The sequence below is a fragment of the Apodemus sylvaticus genome, chromosome 10, assembly GCF_947179515.1.
Source record: "Apodemus sylvaticus chromosome 10, mApoSyl1.1, whole genome shotgun sequence".
NCBI lineage: Eukaryota > Metazoa > Chordata > Mammalia > Rodentia > Muridae > Apodemus > Apodemus sylvaticus.
The window spans coordinates 75295182-75310891 of NC_067481.1; the positions used below are offsets into that span (position 1 = coordinate 75295182).

Sequence of the window (15710 nt, forward strand, 5' to 3'; positions counted from 1 at the left end):
GGAAGAGTAGCCAGTGCTCTTAACTGTTGAGCCATCTTTTCAGCCCCTGATTTAATATTTTTTTTTGCTAATAATTAAGTTTTTATTTACTTTACAACCTGATCACAGCTTTCTGTCTCTCCTCTCTTCCCAGTTTTGCACTCTTCCCTCTGCACCCCCATTATCAATTACTCCCTATATCTCCTCAGAAAAGGGGAGGAGGCCTCCCATGTATATACCTCCCCTGGATATCAATTAGTCTTGGTATAGCAAGGTTACAGTAGGAATAGGCACATCTTCTTCTATTAATGCTAGACAAGGCAGCCCAGTTAGGGGAAGGGAATCCAAAGTCAGACAATGTAGTCAGAGACTACTGCTTCCACTGTTAGGAGTTCAACATGAGGATCCAGCTGCACAACTGTTACATATGTGCAGAGAGCCGAGGTCCTTTCCATGCATCCTCCCTTGTTGGGGGTTCAGTCTCTATGAACCCCTATGGGCCCAGGTTAGTTGATTCTATAGGTTTTCTTGCATCCTTGACCCTCCCTGACTCCTTTGATCCTTCCTCCCCATCTTCCATGGGATTCCCCAACCTCTACTTATTTTTGACTGTGCATCCTTGTATCTGTGTCCATCAGCTTCAGGGTGGAGCCTCTCTGATGACATTTATGCTGGTCTCCTGTCTGCAAGCATAGCAGAACATCATTAATAGTGTCACTGGTAGGCTCCATCTCATGGCATAAGTCTCAAGATGGACCAGTCATTAGTTGGCCCTTCCCTTAAATTCTGCTCCATCTTTTACCCCTGCACATCTTGTAGGCAGCACAAATTGTGGGTTTTGTGGCTAGGTTGATGTCCCAATCTCTCCATCAGAAGTCTTGCCTGGTTACAGGAGATAGCTGGTTCAGGCTCCCTATGCCTCATCACTATAGTCTTATCTAGGGCCACCTTCATAGATTCCTGGGAATTTCCATTGATTGTCCCAGAAAGTCACCCCCAATCCAAAATTCTCTCCCAGTACTCTTTCCCTCCATGTAACTTCTCTCCCCACCTCTAACTTCCTGTCCTTATCCCTACTCCCTTCTCCACAAAGTTCCCTCCTTCTATCCACCTACTTGGCGTGGTTTCAGTATCAGTGTGATTGTTACCTCTTAAGATGAATTTGGTTGTGCTACTTCTTTTTTTTTCCTTTTTTAAAATTTGTTTTAATTTTAATTTTTTTATTTTCATATTCTTTGTTTACATTCAGAATGCTTTCCCCTTTCCTGGTTCCCCCATCCCCATCAGTCTCATAAGCCCTCTTCCCTCCACCCATTTCCCAATCAGCCCCTCCCATTTCCCTGTCCTGGTACTCCCCTACAATGCTGGATCAACTCTTTTCAGTACCAGGGCCCTCTCTTTCCCTCTTCTTGGGTATCATTTGATAAGCTAACTGTGCCTTGAGAATTTAGAGCTTCTGGGCTAATTAATATCTACTTATCAGTGATTGCATTCCATGTGTATTCTTTTGTGACTGGGTTACCTCACTTAAGATGATATTTTCCAGTTCCAACCATTTGCCTAAGAATTTCATGTATTCATTGTTTTTAATTGCTGAGTAGTATTCCATTGTGTAACTATACCAAATTTTCTGTATCCATTCCTCCACTGCAGGACATCTGGGTTCTTTCCAGCTTCTGGCTATTATAAGTCAGGCTGCTATGAACATAGTGGGGCATGTGTCCTTATTGCATGCTGGGGAATCCTCTGGGTATATGCCCAGGAAAGGTATAGCAGAGTCCTCCAGAAGTGTCATGTCCAGTTTTCAGAGGAACTGCCAGACTGATTTCCAAAGTGGTTGTACCATCTTGCAATCCCACCAGCAGTGGAGGAGTGTTCCTCTTTCTCCGCATCCTCACCAACACCTGCTGTCTCCTGAGTTTTTAACCTTAGCCATTCTGACTGGTGTGAGGTGAAATCTTAGGGTTGTTTTGATTTGCATTTCCCTAATGATTAATGATGTTGAACATTTCTTAAGGTGCTTCTCAGCCATCTGAAGTTCTTGTGAAAAATTTTTGTTTAGCTCTGTACCCCATTTTTTAAAAGGGTTATTTCATTCTCTGGGGTCTAACTTCTTGAGTTCTTTGTATATATTGGATATTAGCCCTCTGTCAGATTTAGGGTTGGTGAAGATCCTTTCCCAATCTGTTGGTTGTCGTTTTGTCCTTTTGACAGTGTCCTTTGCCTTACAGAAACTTTGTAATTTTATGAGGTCCCATTTGTCAATTCTTGATCTTAGAGTGTAAGCTATTGGTGTTCTGTTCAGGAACTTTTCCCCTGTGCCCATGTCCTCAAGGGTCTTCCACAGCTTCTTTTCTATTACTTTCAGTGTGTCTGGTTTTATGTGGAGGTCCTTGATCCACTTGGAGTTGAGCTTAGTACAAGGAGATAATGGATCAATTCCCATTCTTCTGCATGCTGACCTCCAATTGAACCAGCATCCATTTCTACTGGATGTTTTCAGCTCCTTTGTTGAAGATCAAGTGACCATAGGTGTATGGATTCATTTCTGGGTCTTCAATCCTATTTCATTGGTCCACTTGCCTGTCGTTGTACCAATACCAGGCAGTTTGATGCTCTGTAGTAATGTTTGAGGTCTGGGATCCTGATTCCCCCAGAAGTTCTTTTACTGTTGAGAATAGTTTTAGCTATCCTGGGTTTTTTGTTATTCCAGATGAATTTGAGAATTGCTCTTTCTAACTCTATGAAGAACTGAGTTGGGATTTTGATGGGGATCGCGTTTGAATCTGTAGATTGCTTTTGGCAAGATGGCCATTTTAACTATATTAATCCTGCCCATCCTCAAGCATGGAAGACTTTTCCATTTTCTGAGGTCTTCTTCAATTTCCTTCTTCAGAGATCTGAAGTTCTTGTCGTTTAGGTCTTTCACTTGTTTGGTTAGAGTCACCCCAATATACTTTATGCTGTTTGTGACTATTGTGAAGGGTGTCATTTCCCTAATTTCTTTCTCAGTCTGCTTATCCTTTGAGTATAGAAAGGCTCCTGATTTGCTTGAGTTGATTTTGTAACCAGCCTTTTTGCTGAAGTTGTTTATCAGCTGTAGGAGTTTTCCGGTAGAGTTTTTTCAGTCACTTAAGTAGACTATCATGTCATCTGCAAATAGTGATAGTTTGACTTCTTCCTTTCCAATTTGTACCCCTTTGACCTCCTTATGTTGTCTAATTCCTCTAGTTAGGACTTCAAGAACTATATTGAAAAGATATGGAGAGAGGGGGCAGCCTTGTCTAGTCCCTGATTTTAGTGGGATTGCTTCTAGTTTCTCTCCATTTAGTTTGATGTTGGCTACCAGTTTGCTGTATATTGCTTTTACTATGTTTAGATATGGGCCTTGAATTCCTGTTCTTTCCAAGACTTTTTAGCATGAAAGGATGCTGAATTTTGTCAAATACTTTTCAGCATCTAATGAAATGATCATGTGTTTTTTTTTCTTTGAGTTTGTTTATGTAGTGAATAGCATTAGATGCTGAAAAAGCATTTGACAAAATTCATCATCCCTTCATGTTAAAAGTCTTGAAGCATTCCCACTAAAATCAGGGACTAGACAAAGCTGACCTCTCCTTCCCTATCTTTTCAGTATAGTACTTGATGTTCTAGGTAGAGCAATTAGACAACAAAAGGAGGTTAAAGGGATACAAATCAGAAAGGAAGAAGTCAAGCTATCACTATTGCAAATGATATGATAGTATACTTAAGTGACCCCAGAAATTCCACCAGAGATAAACAACTTCAGCAAAGTGGCTGGATATAAAATTAACTCAAACAAATCAGTAGCCTTCCTATACTCACAGGATAAATGGGCTGAGAAAGAAATTAGGGAAATGACACCCTTCACAATAATCACAAATAATATAAAATATCTTGGTGTGACTCTAACCAAATGAGTGAAAGATCTGTACAACAAGAACTTCAAGTCTCTAAAGAAAGAGATCAAAGAAGACCTCAGAAGATGGAAAGATCTCCCATGCTCATGAATTGGCAGGATTAATATAGTAAAAATGGCCATCTTGCCGAAAGCAATCTACAGATTCAATACAATCACCTCTAAATTACAAACTAATTATTCATAGTAGAAAGAACAATTCTCAAATTCATTGGGAGTAACAAAAGCACGGGATAGTGAAAACTATTCTCAACAATAAAAGAACTTCTGGGGGAATTACTATCCTTGACTGCAAGTTGTACTACAGAGCAACAGTGATAAAAACTGCATGGTATTGGTACAGCGACAGGCAGGTAAATCAAAGTACACATGGGAGGAAATACAGAGACAAGATGTGGAGCAGAAACTGAAGGAAAGGCCATCCAAAGACGCCTCACCTGGGGATCTATTCCATATACAGTTACCAAACCCAGCCAGTATTGTGGATGCCAGTGCTTGCTGAAAGGAGCCTGATATAGCTGTGCCCTGAGAGTCCTGCCAGTGTCTGACAAATACAGAGGGGGATGTTCTCAACCAACCATTGAACTCAGCACAGCGTTCCCAGTGGAGGAGCTAGAGAAAGGACCCATGTTGCTGAAGGAATTTGCAGCCCCATAAGAGGAACAGCAATGTGAACCAACCAGTACTCCTAAAATTCTCAGGGACTTAATCACCAACCAAAGAGTATACATGGAGGGACCCATGGCTTCAGCCACATGTGTAGCAGAGGATGGCCTTGTTAGACATCAGTGAGAGGAGAGGCACTTGGACCTGTTAAGGCTCATTGCCCCAGTGTAAGGGAATGCCAGGACAGGGAAGCGGGAGTGGGTGGGTTAATGAGCAGGGGGAGGAGGGATGGGATAGGGGGTTTTTGGAGGGGAAACCAAGAAAGCAGATAACATACAAAATGTAAATCAAGAAAATAGTTAATAAAAAATGAAAGAAAAAAGAAGCCAAGAAACAAATAAGTAAATATATAAATAAAATAAAATATTAAAAGAATTTTAATATTAATTATTAAAATATTAAAGAATATTATAGTAAAGCTTCATATTCCTGTCAACCAGAAAAGAAAAAAATAAGACCCAGAACTGAACCCACACACCTATGGTCACTTGATCTTTGACGAGGAGCTAAAATCATCCAGTGGAAAAAAGAAAGCATTTTTAACAAATAGTGCTGATACCTCATAAAATTGCAAAGCTTCTGTTAGGCAAAGGAGAATGTTACTAGGACAAAGCAGCAACCCCTACATTGGGAAAAGATCTTTACAAAATCCTACATCCAATAGAGGGCTAATATCCAAGATATACAAAGAACTCAAGAAGTCAGACTCCAGAGAACCCAAAAACCCTATTAAAAAAATGGGAAACAGCGCTAAACACAGAATTCTCAACTGGAGGATATTGAACGGCCAAGAAGCACCTAAAGAGTGGTTCAACAACCATAGTCATCAGGTAAATGCAGATCAAAATAACTATGAGATTCCACCTCACACTAGTCAAAATGGCTAAGATAAAAAACTCCAGGGACAGCAGATGCTGGAGAGGATGTGGAGAAAGAGGAACACTCCTCCATTGCTGGTGGAATTTCAAGCTGGTACAACTACTCTCAAAATCTGGTGGTTCCTCTGAAAATTGGACATAATACTACCAGAGGACCCAGCTATACCACTACTGGACATACACCCAGGAGAAGCTCAAATATGAAGTAAGTACACATGCACCACTGTGTTCACAGAAACCACATTTATAATATCCAGAAGCTGGAAAGATCCCAGATAGGAATGGATACAGAAAATGTGGTATATTTACCCAATGGAGTACTACTCAGCTATTAAAAACAGCGACTTCATGAAATTCACAGGCATATGGATGGTACCTGAAAATATCCTGAGTGAAGTAACTCAGTTAAAAAAGAACATACATGGTATGCACTCACTAATAAGCGGGTATTAGCTCAAAAGTTTGGAATATCCAAGCTTCAATTTACAGACCATATGAAGCCCAAGAAGAAGGAAGACCAAAATGTGGATACTTAGGTACTTTTTAGAAGGGTGAACAAAATACTCACAGTAGGAAATATGGAGACAAATTATAGAGTAGAGACTGAAGGAAAGGCTATCCAGAGACTGTCCCATCTGGGGATCCATCCCATATACAGCCACCAAACCTGGACGCCATTGCAGATTCTGAGAAGTGCTTGCTGACTGCAGTCTGATATGGCTGTCTCCTGAGAGATTTTGCCAGAGCCTGACAAATAGAGGCAGATGCTTGCAGCTAACCATTGGACTGAGCTCAGGGGTCGCCAATGGAGGAGTTGGAGAAGGGACTGAAGGAGCTGAGTAGCTTTACAGCTCCATGGAGGGAGCAGCAGTGTCAACCAGCCAGACCACCCCCCAGAGCTGCTGGGGACTGGACCCCCAACCAAAGCATACACATGGAGGGTCCCATTGCACTGGCTGTATATGTGGCAGAGGATGGCTTTGTTGGTCATTAGTGGGAGGAGAGGCCCTTGGGCCTGAGGGTGTTCAATGCCCCAGTGTAGAGGAATGCCAGGGATGGAAGGCAGTAGAGGGTGGGAGGGTGGGGGAGCACCCTCACAGAGGCAGGGGAAGTGGGGATAGGATAGGGGGTTTCCAAAGGGGAGACTTGGAAAGGGGAAAACATTTGAAATATAAATAAAGAAAATATCCATTTTTTATTAAAAAAAGCAAAAAAAAAAAAAAAAAGAAAGAAAGAAAGAAAAGAAAATAGACTATTCTCTCTTACATTGCATCCTAACAATTTCCCCTCCCTACATTCTTCCCATCTCCTCCCACTCTTCCCTTCTTCCCCAGATCCACTCCCCTCTGTTTTGCTTCAGAAAAGATCAGGTCTCCAAGAGACAACAACCAAACATAACAAAACAAGATACATTAAGACAAGGAAAAAGTCCTCATATTCAGGCTGGACAAGCAACCCAATAAGGAAATCATTATATGCTTTTTGATACTTTGTTTGTGTCATGTGATTGATGTGTATGGATCCATTCTTTTTTTTTTTGTCATGGTGGATAGACATTTTAATGTACCATTGGGTTTCATTTGCTACTGTTGTACAGAAAATGTTTGTGCTTATGTTCATCAGCGATATTGGCCTATGATTTTGTTTGTTGCTTGTGTGTGTGTATGTGTGTGTATGTTCAATATTGGTTCATTATTAAGTTTGCTAGAATTTAACATTGGTAAATTGCCATCTAGTACTAAGTATTTGCTTAGTGAGGTGCTTTTTAAATTACTTATTTAATATCATTGATTGCTATTGATCCATTGAGCCTTTACATTTCTTTATAATTCAGTCATGCTATGCTAAATGTATCCAAGGACCTGTCCACTTGTCTACATCATAGAGCTCATTGGTTCATTGTTTCTAACTGCACTTTCTCTTTTGGCATTGCCAGTGTCAGCTGGAATAAGTTTTATTGCTTAGAGTTCTCCTTCTTTGATTTATAGTCAAAGGTTTGTCAATTCTGCTTTTTTAATAACCAGGTTTTCATTTTGTTGATCGTTTCTATTTATGTATGATCATATATAGAAGGATCATATATATGTATGTATATATATATAACATGCATATATGTATACATGATATATGTGTAACTTATATACATATAGTGTATATGTGTATATGAACTATCTAAAATTATATAGGCACATATATATGTAACCTTTATATAAAACACTATATAAAGTCTAGAAACTGCAAATGAGAAAAAGCATACATTTGTCTAACATGGGCTTAATTATCTTAATATGATTACCTTAGGTTGCATTCTTTTTCTACAATTTTTGCTCTTTGTGGCTAAAAATTCTTTAGTTACTGTCATAAATGGGAAGGTCCATGGATAGCCAGGGGTTAGAGGTTTCCACGGAGATAGCAACACAGTCCCACAAGATATAAATTGCAAAAGCAATGGTTGCATATACACTGATGTACCAATTGTTTTATATCAGGTTTTGCTATTTTCAAGTAATCACCTTTTTTTTTTTAACTGTATGCAAGCTAAAAGAGTAGTGCATTAGTCACAAAACTTCAGTCCTCCTTTCTCTATTTAGGTTCATCTATATACAAATACATACACCCACAATAGTTGTTTAAACAGTATGAAAGGATGCAGAGGAAAGCATTTGTTTTAAGAATGTGGTTAGTGATTACCTTGAACTAAAGAGGTGTAAAATATGGACGGCTGAGCACTAGCTAAGGAGGTAGGATCAGAAATTTAATAGGCCAGGTCCAAATGCTGACCCTTCATTTAATGCTTAGGTAACTGAAAGTAGCCATTCCCAAACTGCTTATGCTTCAGTGCCTTAGTCAGCGAAACTAATGAGGTCAGGAGAGGGAATAAATCCATTTAAAATGTTGAGGAACACATTGTGACAATAAACATTCTTCAGCATAGATCTTTTGACACAAACAATTGAAGAAACAGAAATATACATTCACGTTATGTGAAGAAAAAAGCACTCACGCTGATGGAAGAATGTTCATAATTCCAAAGAATGCAGCAGCCAGGACAGGGTAGAGCAAGGAGAAGCTGTGATGCGCTTCCAGCTCACGTTTGGTTTCCCTTCCAACTACCTTCCTTTCCATACTCTGGAGGCTGGCTGGACAGACAGCTCAGTGAGACAGTGATTTCCCAGCACAGTGATTCACCCTGTACATGGGGAAAAACTGGGATTGGGAGGGGATCCTTTCTCAGAGAGAATCATAAAGTGCAATTATATGGGTTGGATTACGGTTACAAAAACTGTCCCAGATTCATGTCATGGAAACCTGATTATTTTTTAAAAAGTAAAGCTTCGTTTAATCATGGATTACTAGAGAGTATATTTAACTCCTGCAATTATTTGTATAAAAATATTTCAAAGACTAAGTACACATTAATTGCTTTTGGAATTAAGATTTTTATCCAACCTGAAAGCCACTCAACTTTAAAGCATATTTACAACCATATCTACACTTCTGATGAACTCCCATTTAAGGACATGAAAAGAAACAGGCGTGGTAGCATCTAAAGGCTGCATAGTGTCCACACCTCACTTTCTTACCTCTGCTGTTACTTCCTCATTCCTTTACTCCCATGTTACCCTACCCTTTCTTTTTTGTTATAAAACTTTCTCAGTGTTTATTATTTTTCTGATCATTTCTATTTTCTTCTCTCTTCAATGGAAGTATCTTCACCATGGTAACAAACAAACCTGTGGCCCATCTGAGTAGATTTCAATGCTTTTATTTGGTTCCTTTTTACTAATTTTGCATTTTCTTTAGGCTAAATGAAATCACATTTAAAACTCTACATACTTGATGACCTCCTTCCAATCAGTCCTCTTTCATTTCTGTAGTAACCGGGATAAAAAAAACTCGAAGGCAGAGGCAACCTGAGAACCTAAACCCTGAGGTATGAGAGGATACTGAAATAAATAGGGAACAGTGTGGTGAGCAATGTTCTATGACATGGCAAAGTGCTATCTACATGACATATAGTTGGGAATCACTGGCTTTGGAAAAGGGGTGTTGCATTCTTGTGCAAAGTTTGAGATAAGCCAACTTTTACTCCTTTTTTTTTTTTGTAAGGGCCATAGACATAACAGAGAAAGAAGTTAAAAAGATCTTGACTTCTAGCTCCCAAAGAGGAAAGCAACAACATTCTGAGACCTGCTTCAGGCTATTTTTTGGTGAGTAGAACAGGTTAGACTTTAGGACATGAGAGCTATCACAGAAAGTTGTAGTGGTCCTCTTTTTTCTCCTACTTCTATATGGTGCCTCTCCCTAGCACCTTCCACAGAGCCCCCTTCACATCCTTGTTCCTCAGGGTATAGATCAGAGGGTTGAGCATGGGGGTGACGATAGTATAAAAAAGGGCAATGAACTTCCCATCACTCTCAGAATAACTGCCCTTGGGTTGCAAGTATGTGTAAATGGCTGTGCCATAGAACAGAGACACCACCAGGAGGTGGGAGCCACATGTCCCAAAAGCTTTTCTGCGTCCAGCCATGGACTTGACTTTTAGTACTGCTCTAGCGATGTGTCCATAGGAGCCAAGAATTAATGTTGCAGGGAAGACCAAGATTATGACTCTGGCCACAAACATCTTGGCCTCTGTTCCTCCTGTGTCTGCACAGGCCAACTTGAGGAAGACAGGCATCTCACAGAAGAAGTGATCCAGTCGGTGTCCACAAAGTGGCATGGCCATCATGAGGCCTGTTTGAATCAGAGAGTTCAAGAAGCCTCCTATCCATGAAGCAATGGCCAATGCCTGGCAGAGAAGGGGGTGCATGATGGTCGTGTAGTGCAGTGGGCGACACACAGCAGCATAGCGGTCAAAGGCCATCACCACCAGGAGCACACACTCAGTGGATCCCAGAGCAAGAGATATGAACAGCTGGGCCACACACCCTCCATAGCTGATGGTCCTGTCAAGTCCATGGAGGTTGATGAGGAGCTGGGGCACAGTGCTGGTGGTATAGCAGAGGTCCAGGAAGGACAGGTGGGAGAGGAAGAAGTACATGGGTGTGTGCAATCGAAGGTCCATTTGTGAAAGAATGATGATGGTGGTGTTACCAAAGAGAGTTAGGGAGTAGAAAATTGAAATAAAAACAAAAAGGATGAGTTCCAGCTGAGGCCAATCTGAAAAGCCCACCAAGATGAATCTCTCTTCTAAAGTAGCATTAAAATTGTCCATAGCCTTTTATGTGGACAAACAGCAGGGGTTAAATTACTGCCCACTATGAAAATCATGAATATAAAAAACATTCCCTGAACCAGGCACTTTGATTTCCCTGTTACTGCTCAGTTACATTTGTTATATAGTCTTTCTCTCATTGTTATAGAGATAATGGATTAGAATGACAGAGCCTTTGATTGAACTTTAGCCCTACTGCCTGTGTGTTCTGGAACTCTGTTCACCTTTGTCATTCCCTTGGATCTGATGCTTACTTTTGTGAAAGGAGAGTTGATGTCTTGGCTCACTAACAGAACAGATGTTTGTATCCAAATGCACTAACATGGAAATTGCATTTCAAAACTCAAATGTAGTGCTGGTGGTTGTGTTCATAGAGTGTGTGGTTTTGATTCCAAGCACTTCAAAACAGGAGCAAAATAAATGAAAATTGAATGTTCAAAAATACATGCAGAATTATATGGTCTTCTCTTTGGCTCTCTATGGGGCATAGACTATAAAGGCTTAGGGCTAAGCATGCAGGCGGAAAAAAGCATGTTTGTCTCCTGCACATCTTTGACCTTTCTCTCAGTGTATGTGGTTTGTGCACCAATCTGTGAAGCCCTGTTCACACCACTGCCACCTGACTTAAAAGATTAAGAAGAGTGGAGCTCTGTAATTTTAAGGGGAAATTACTCAATTCCCCTTAAAACAAAAAAAAATGTTTCTCTTCATGAGTCATCACACTTGAGATGTATGGCATCTTTTCAATCAGCTTATTAATCCACCTTCCCAAGAGTTGTTGTTCTCATTTCTCCAATCCAAAGTTCTTTGCATCAATATTCTGTAGAATTTGTTGCATTCAATGAAAATCTTTCACAGTTCTATTCTTCAAAAGCTCAGAGGTTCTGGGTACCGCACAACACAGTGATTTAAAAGAGACATGTCATCCCTTATAGCATGTTAGTGTTAATAATATTGACATTTGCTAAGTCACTTTTTTTTCGTCCAGGGCACGTAGAAGATGTAAATAACTTTGTTTTGTGTGAAATCAAAGTTGATTTTTCTCTTCAATATAGTTTCATGAAATATAATTAACCATGAACACACATTGATGAATTATAGCAGTGGATATGCACAAGATTCCTTGCCATTAAGGGTTAATAGTTCTTATATTAAAAACATGAACAGTATATGAAAAAGTTCTTCACAAAGAAAGAAATAAGTAATTGACAGAAGTCTCACCTCTGCTTACTATGAGAACTTGTGTCAAGTTCATATATTGCCTTTTCATTAAATTTTTATTAGAAGATTGCTAGTGGCACCATTCTGGGTCAATGCTGCAAGGAATGTATTTGAGTACCACAGTACTGCCCTTTTGGAAAAAAAGGAAAATATGTAATTTATAAAGATAAAATGTTAGTGTATATGCTTCTTCGCACTTGATCTTAGCTGAAAGGCTGAGAATGATATTATATATGCTTCTTTAATCAATACAAGAGAGATAGATTTGATGGAGATTAAGTGCCGTGATGCATTTACAAATTTTGAGAGACATGTTGTATCTACTTTTAACACTTGTGTATCTTACCGGTATTTTTTTTTAAAGATTTATTTACTTATTTTATACATATGAGTACAGTGTAGATGTCTTCAGACACACCAGAAGAGGGCATTGAATCCCATTACAGATGGCTGTGAACCATGTATGTGGTAGATGGGAATTGAACTCAGGACCTCTGGAAGAGCAGTCAGTGCTCTTAACCACTGAGCAACCTCTCCAGCCCCTTACCAATATTTTTAAAAGTCCATCTAACTGGATCTGCTGAACTTACTCAGCATTGTGCCCTCAGCTCATAGAACAGCATTGGAGGGGTAAAAAAATCTCTCAAGGAACATTGCTGGATGAATTGATGAATGTGTTCTACACCCTGGTATTGTGCGTGGAACACCCAAATTTCTAAGGTATATTTATTCTCTGTGTAATAATGAAGAAATATTATGTTCTATTCTCATTTAGTGATTAGATGCTAGCCACTCATGGCATACATGGTAATCTCAATTATATTTATGTAGAAATTCTTAACATACCCACAATTCAACAAAACATCAAAAAAATCATTATTTGAAAATTCCTGATATCCCCATCCACAAAGGCTTTAACACAATGTAACCAAGGGCTATATGATTAAGCAGTTACCACAGTCTAGGAAACAACACTGAACAGGCAAAATTGAGGTGAGATTCAAAACCACAGGCAAACAGGTATAGAACTGAGGGGACCATCTGAGAATAATTTATATTATAAGTGGAAACCAGAAAATGACCCTGGAGTAGTGTTCAAAGAGTCAGCATGAATAAGTATTGCCCTCTTGACCATAGGATTTTAAAAAATTCAGGGTGAAATTTGATAAAATTGTGTGGAACCTTAAAAAAAAAAGAACCAAAATAAATGTAGTTTTGGAGGAACCCAAAGGTAATTTCATATTCATGTGCCGATTCTCAAAACTTGCTGCCTTGGGTTAGCTTTCTCATCTACAGTACCACAGTATATTGGTCTATTACTCTCTTCATGTTTTATTTCCCATTTCTGTCTTCTTGGGGATTTCTCTCCTTGACTCACTGATGTATCATGTCAACTATTTTCTGGATAATAACTTTAGTCTGCCATTTTCCTATGAATATAGCTATGAAAGTTCAAGTTTTTGTAGTATCCATGACAAAATAAGAGTAGGAAGTTGAACTTATTCAGACTGAAGATTTTAGTACCTAGAAGTATGACTGATGTATGAAAGTACTTGACATACCCCTGAGCCTACAGGCACAAACTTGTTCCAGATTTGAATGGGTCCTTAGATATGAAACACTGCCATTGTGCCTGCCTTGTGTAGACAGTTGGGTGTAAAGGTAGCCCTGTTTCCTTGGAATCTAGTCTTGTGTTTGGAATCTAGTGTACAGTGAGAGTCTCAATACCATGCTGACTGTAATTTAATATTTCTTCCCTCTCAACTCCACTGTACTGACTTTCCTCTGCCTCACAAAGACTCATGTCTGCTTCTGTTTCTGAGAAAAGGTCTGAGGTTCTGACCCCCAGGGTTCTGTAGAGAATGGTCTGGTCTTCAGAACAACAGCTGTGCTGTCTGATGTAAAATTCTAAGTCCAATCTGAAACTGATGCTAGTGACTGTCAGTGTCTATTAAAGCTTTTCTCCCTCTCCCCGTGTACCTATTACTTAGATACCACTTGTTGCAGTGATGACAACTTCCTATCTCTCACAGAGTTTTTCCTACTCTTTCCTGAACTCAGATGTACAAGTCAGCCTCATTGTATCTATACTGTGAAGTCAAAAAATGAAAATATGCTTGGAGCCTTTTCTACCTTTTAAAATTAGATTCAAACTTCTTTACATATGAACTGATGGGTCCCTCCTGTTATTTCTAGTTCTGTATCTTGTTGCCCAGGCAAATATTAGATTGTGGCTGTACTAACTCAGGGAGTGGGTGGCACTGGGGTTTCCTGTGAGAGTCCGGTGCCTGTGGATAAGAGGTGGGGAACACACAAATAACAGATCGTATTCAGTTAGACTTAATACAAAGGAAAATAGCTCTATGCAAGCTTGACTGAAGCTGATAACTTAACTTCTATTTTACTTCATGTTGCTTAACTATTGTATTCCAGCTAAGAAGAAATTTATGTTTTTCCGACAAGTAACCATTTCATGATGGCTTCTCCTTCCAGCCCATCTATGTGCTACCTTCCTACAACTGCATCCCTAAATAAAAATAGGATGTCTGACACCAGATAGAATGCAAAGTATTAAGCCCTTGATGGAATTTTGCTTTAAAACTCTGGTAACAGACCAAAGAACAATAAGGTTGACAAAGCTAGTAAATATCCTAGATGTGGAGCAGCTGATTTAGTAGTAGAGTTTTTATATTAGAAATCAAGTGTGTAGATTCTTTACAAGCAGCACACAGAAAACACACTCACTTTGCTTAATGTCCAAACTTAACCAATTGGTGACATTTCCAAGAAGGCAGGTTGAGAGTTAATGTGAACAGACTAAACAAAAGAATGGAGTGATCTAAAATACGATACTGTGAAAGGGAGGGTCTCTCCTGTACCCGGAAATGCTCCTGCTCACATAGAGCTGCAGATTTGATCAGAAAACTGCAAAAGGATCCTGCAGTCACAGGCTGATACACTGTGATGTTGGGGACTCCCTCCAAGCCCTGATCTCTCTTTTGTATGTCTCTTAAAAGTTTATTTCTTGTACCAAATCTCTTTGTGCCACACAAAGCACTCTTGACATTTATGTACTTCATTTTTGGCTATACAAAGGTCAGTGCTTATCTGTGTTCAGCTTTCTGTGTGTTTGTATCCATGACTGTGTGCATGGGACAGTGTATCTATTACATAATCTTCATAATTACTTTATTGATCAGGATTCATGTTTGAAGTTCTTTTCCAACAGCATGTATTATTACATGTTTTATGCCAGTCCACTAATTTAATATTGTCAGACTGCAGTTAAACCCTAGTCATACCATAACATTCAATCCTCTGTCTGAGCAAAGTGTGGGGTTGGTTTTCAGGAATTCTTTTCTGATTGCCTTCACTGTTCACTGTATTTTACAATCAAACTTAAGTCCACTTCTTTCTACTATGCCAGACTGGAATTTCTGTCCTCAGTATCTGGACTATGAACTTCCTATCAAACCATTTCAGGCACTAGACCACATGTTAAGATACAGGAGCAAATAACTTTCTGATCAGGATACTGTCCCTCCACAGCATCCCTTTGCTATCTCAGAGGTTTTTTTTCAGGGTGATTTTCAGTACTGAGAATCACTCAAAACAACTTGATGACATTGTCAGTATACTGCCACAAAATCATGACTTTAGCCCTGCTACCTTTACTTACATAAAAGACTAAATTGACAAATTGCTTATTTTTGTGTCTCTATCTAAGGCTGGGTTCCCTCTCATTGTTTATCTTCCAGAAAGTCTTCCTAGTTTTGAAATTTGTAAATTTAATATGCTGTACATATTC

The 15710-nt window shown here is 39.4% G+C and overlaps 1 protein-coding gene across 1 annotated transcript; it reads right to left on the reverse strand.

Moving 5' to 3' along the window:
• Positions 1-9751: 9751 nt before the first annotated feature.
• On the reverse strand, positions 9752-10681 carry LOC127694205 (olfactory receptor 10-like). The gene has a single exon (XM_052195681.1). It carries the CDS (start codon positions 10679-10681, stop codon positions 9752-9754), a length of 930 nt encoding a protein of 309 aa, XP_052051641.1.
• Positions 10682-15710: the final 5029 nt, after the last annotated feature.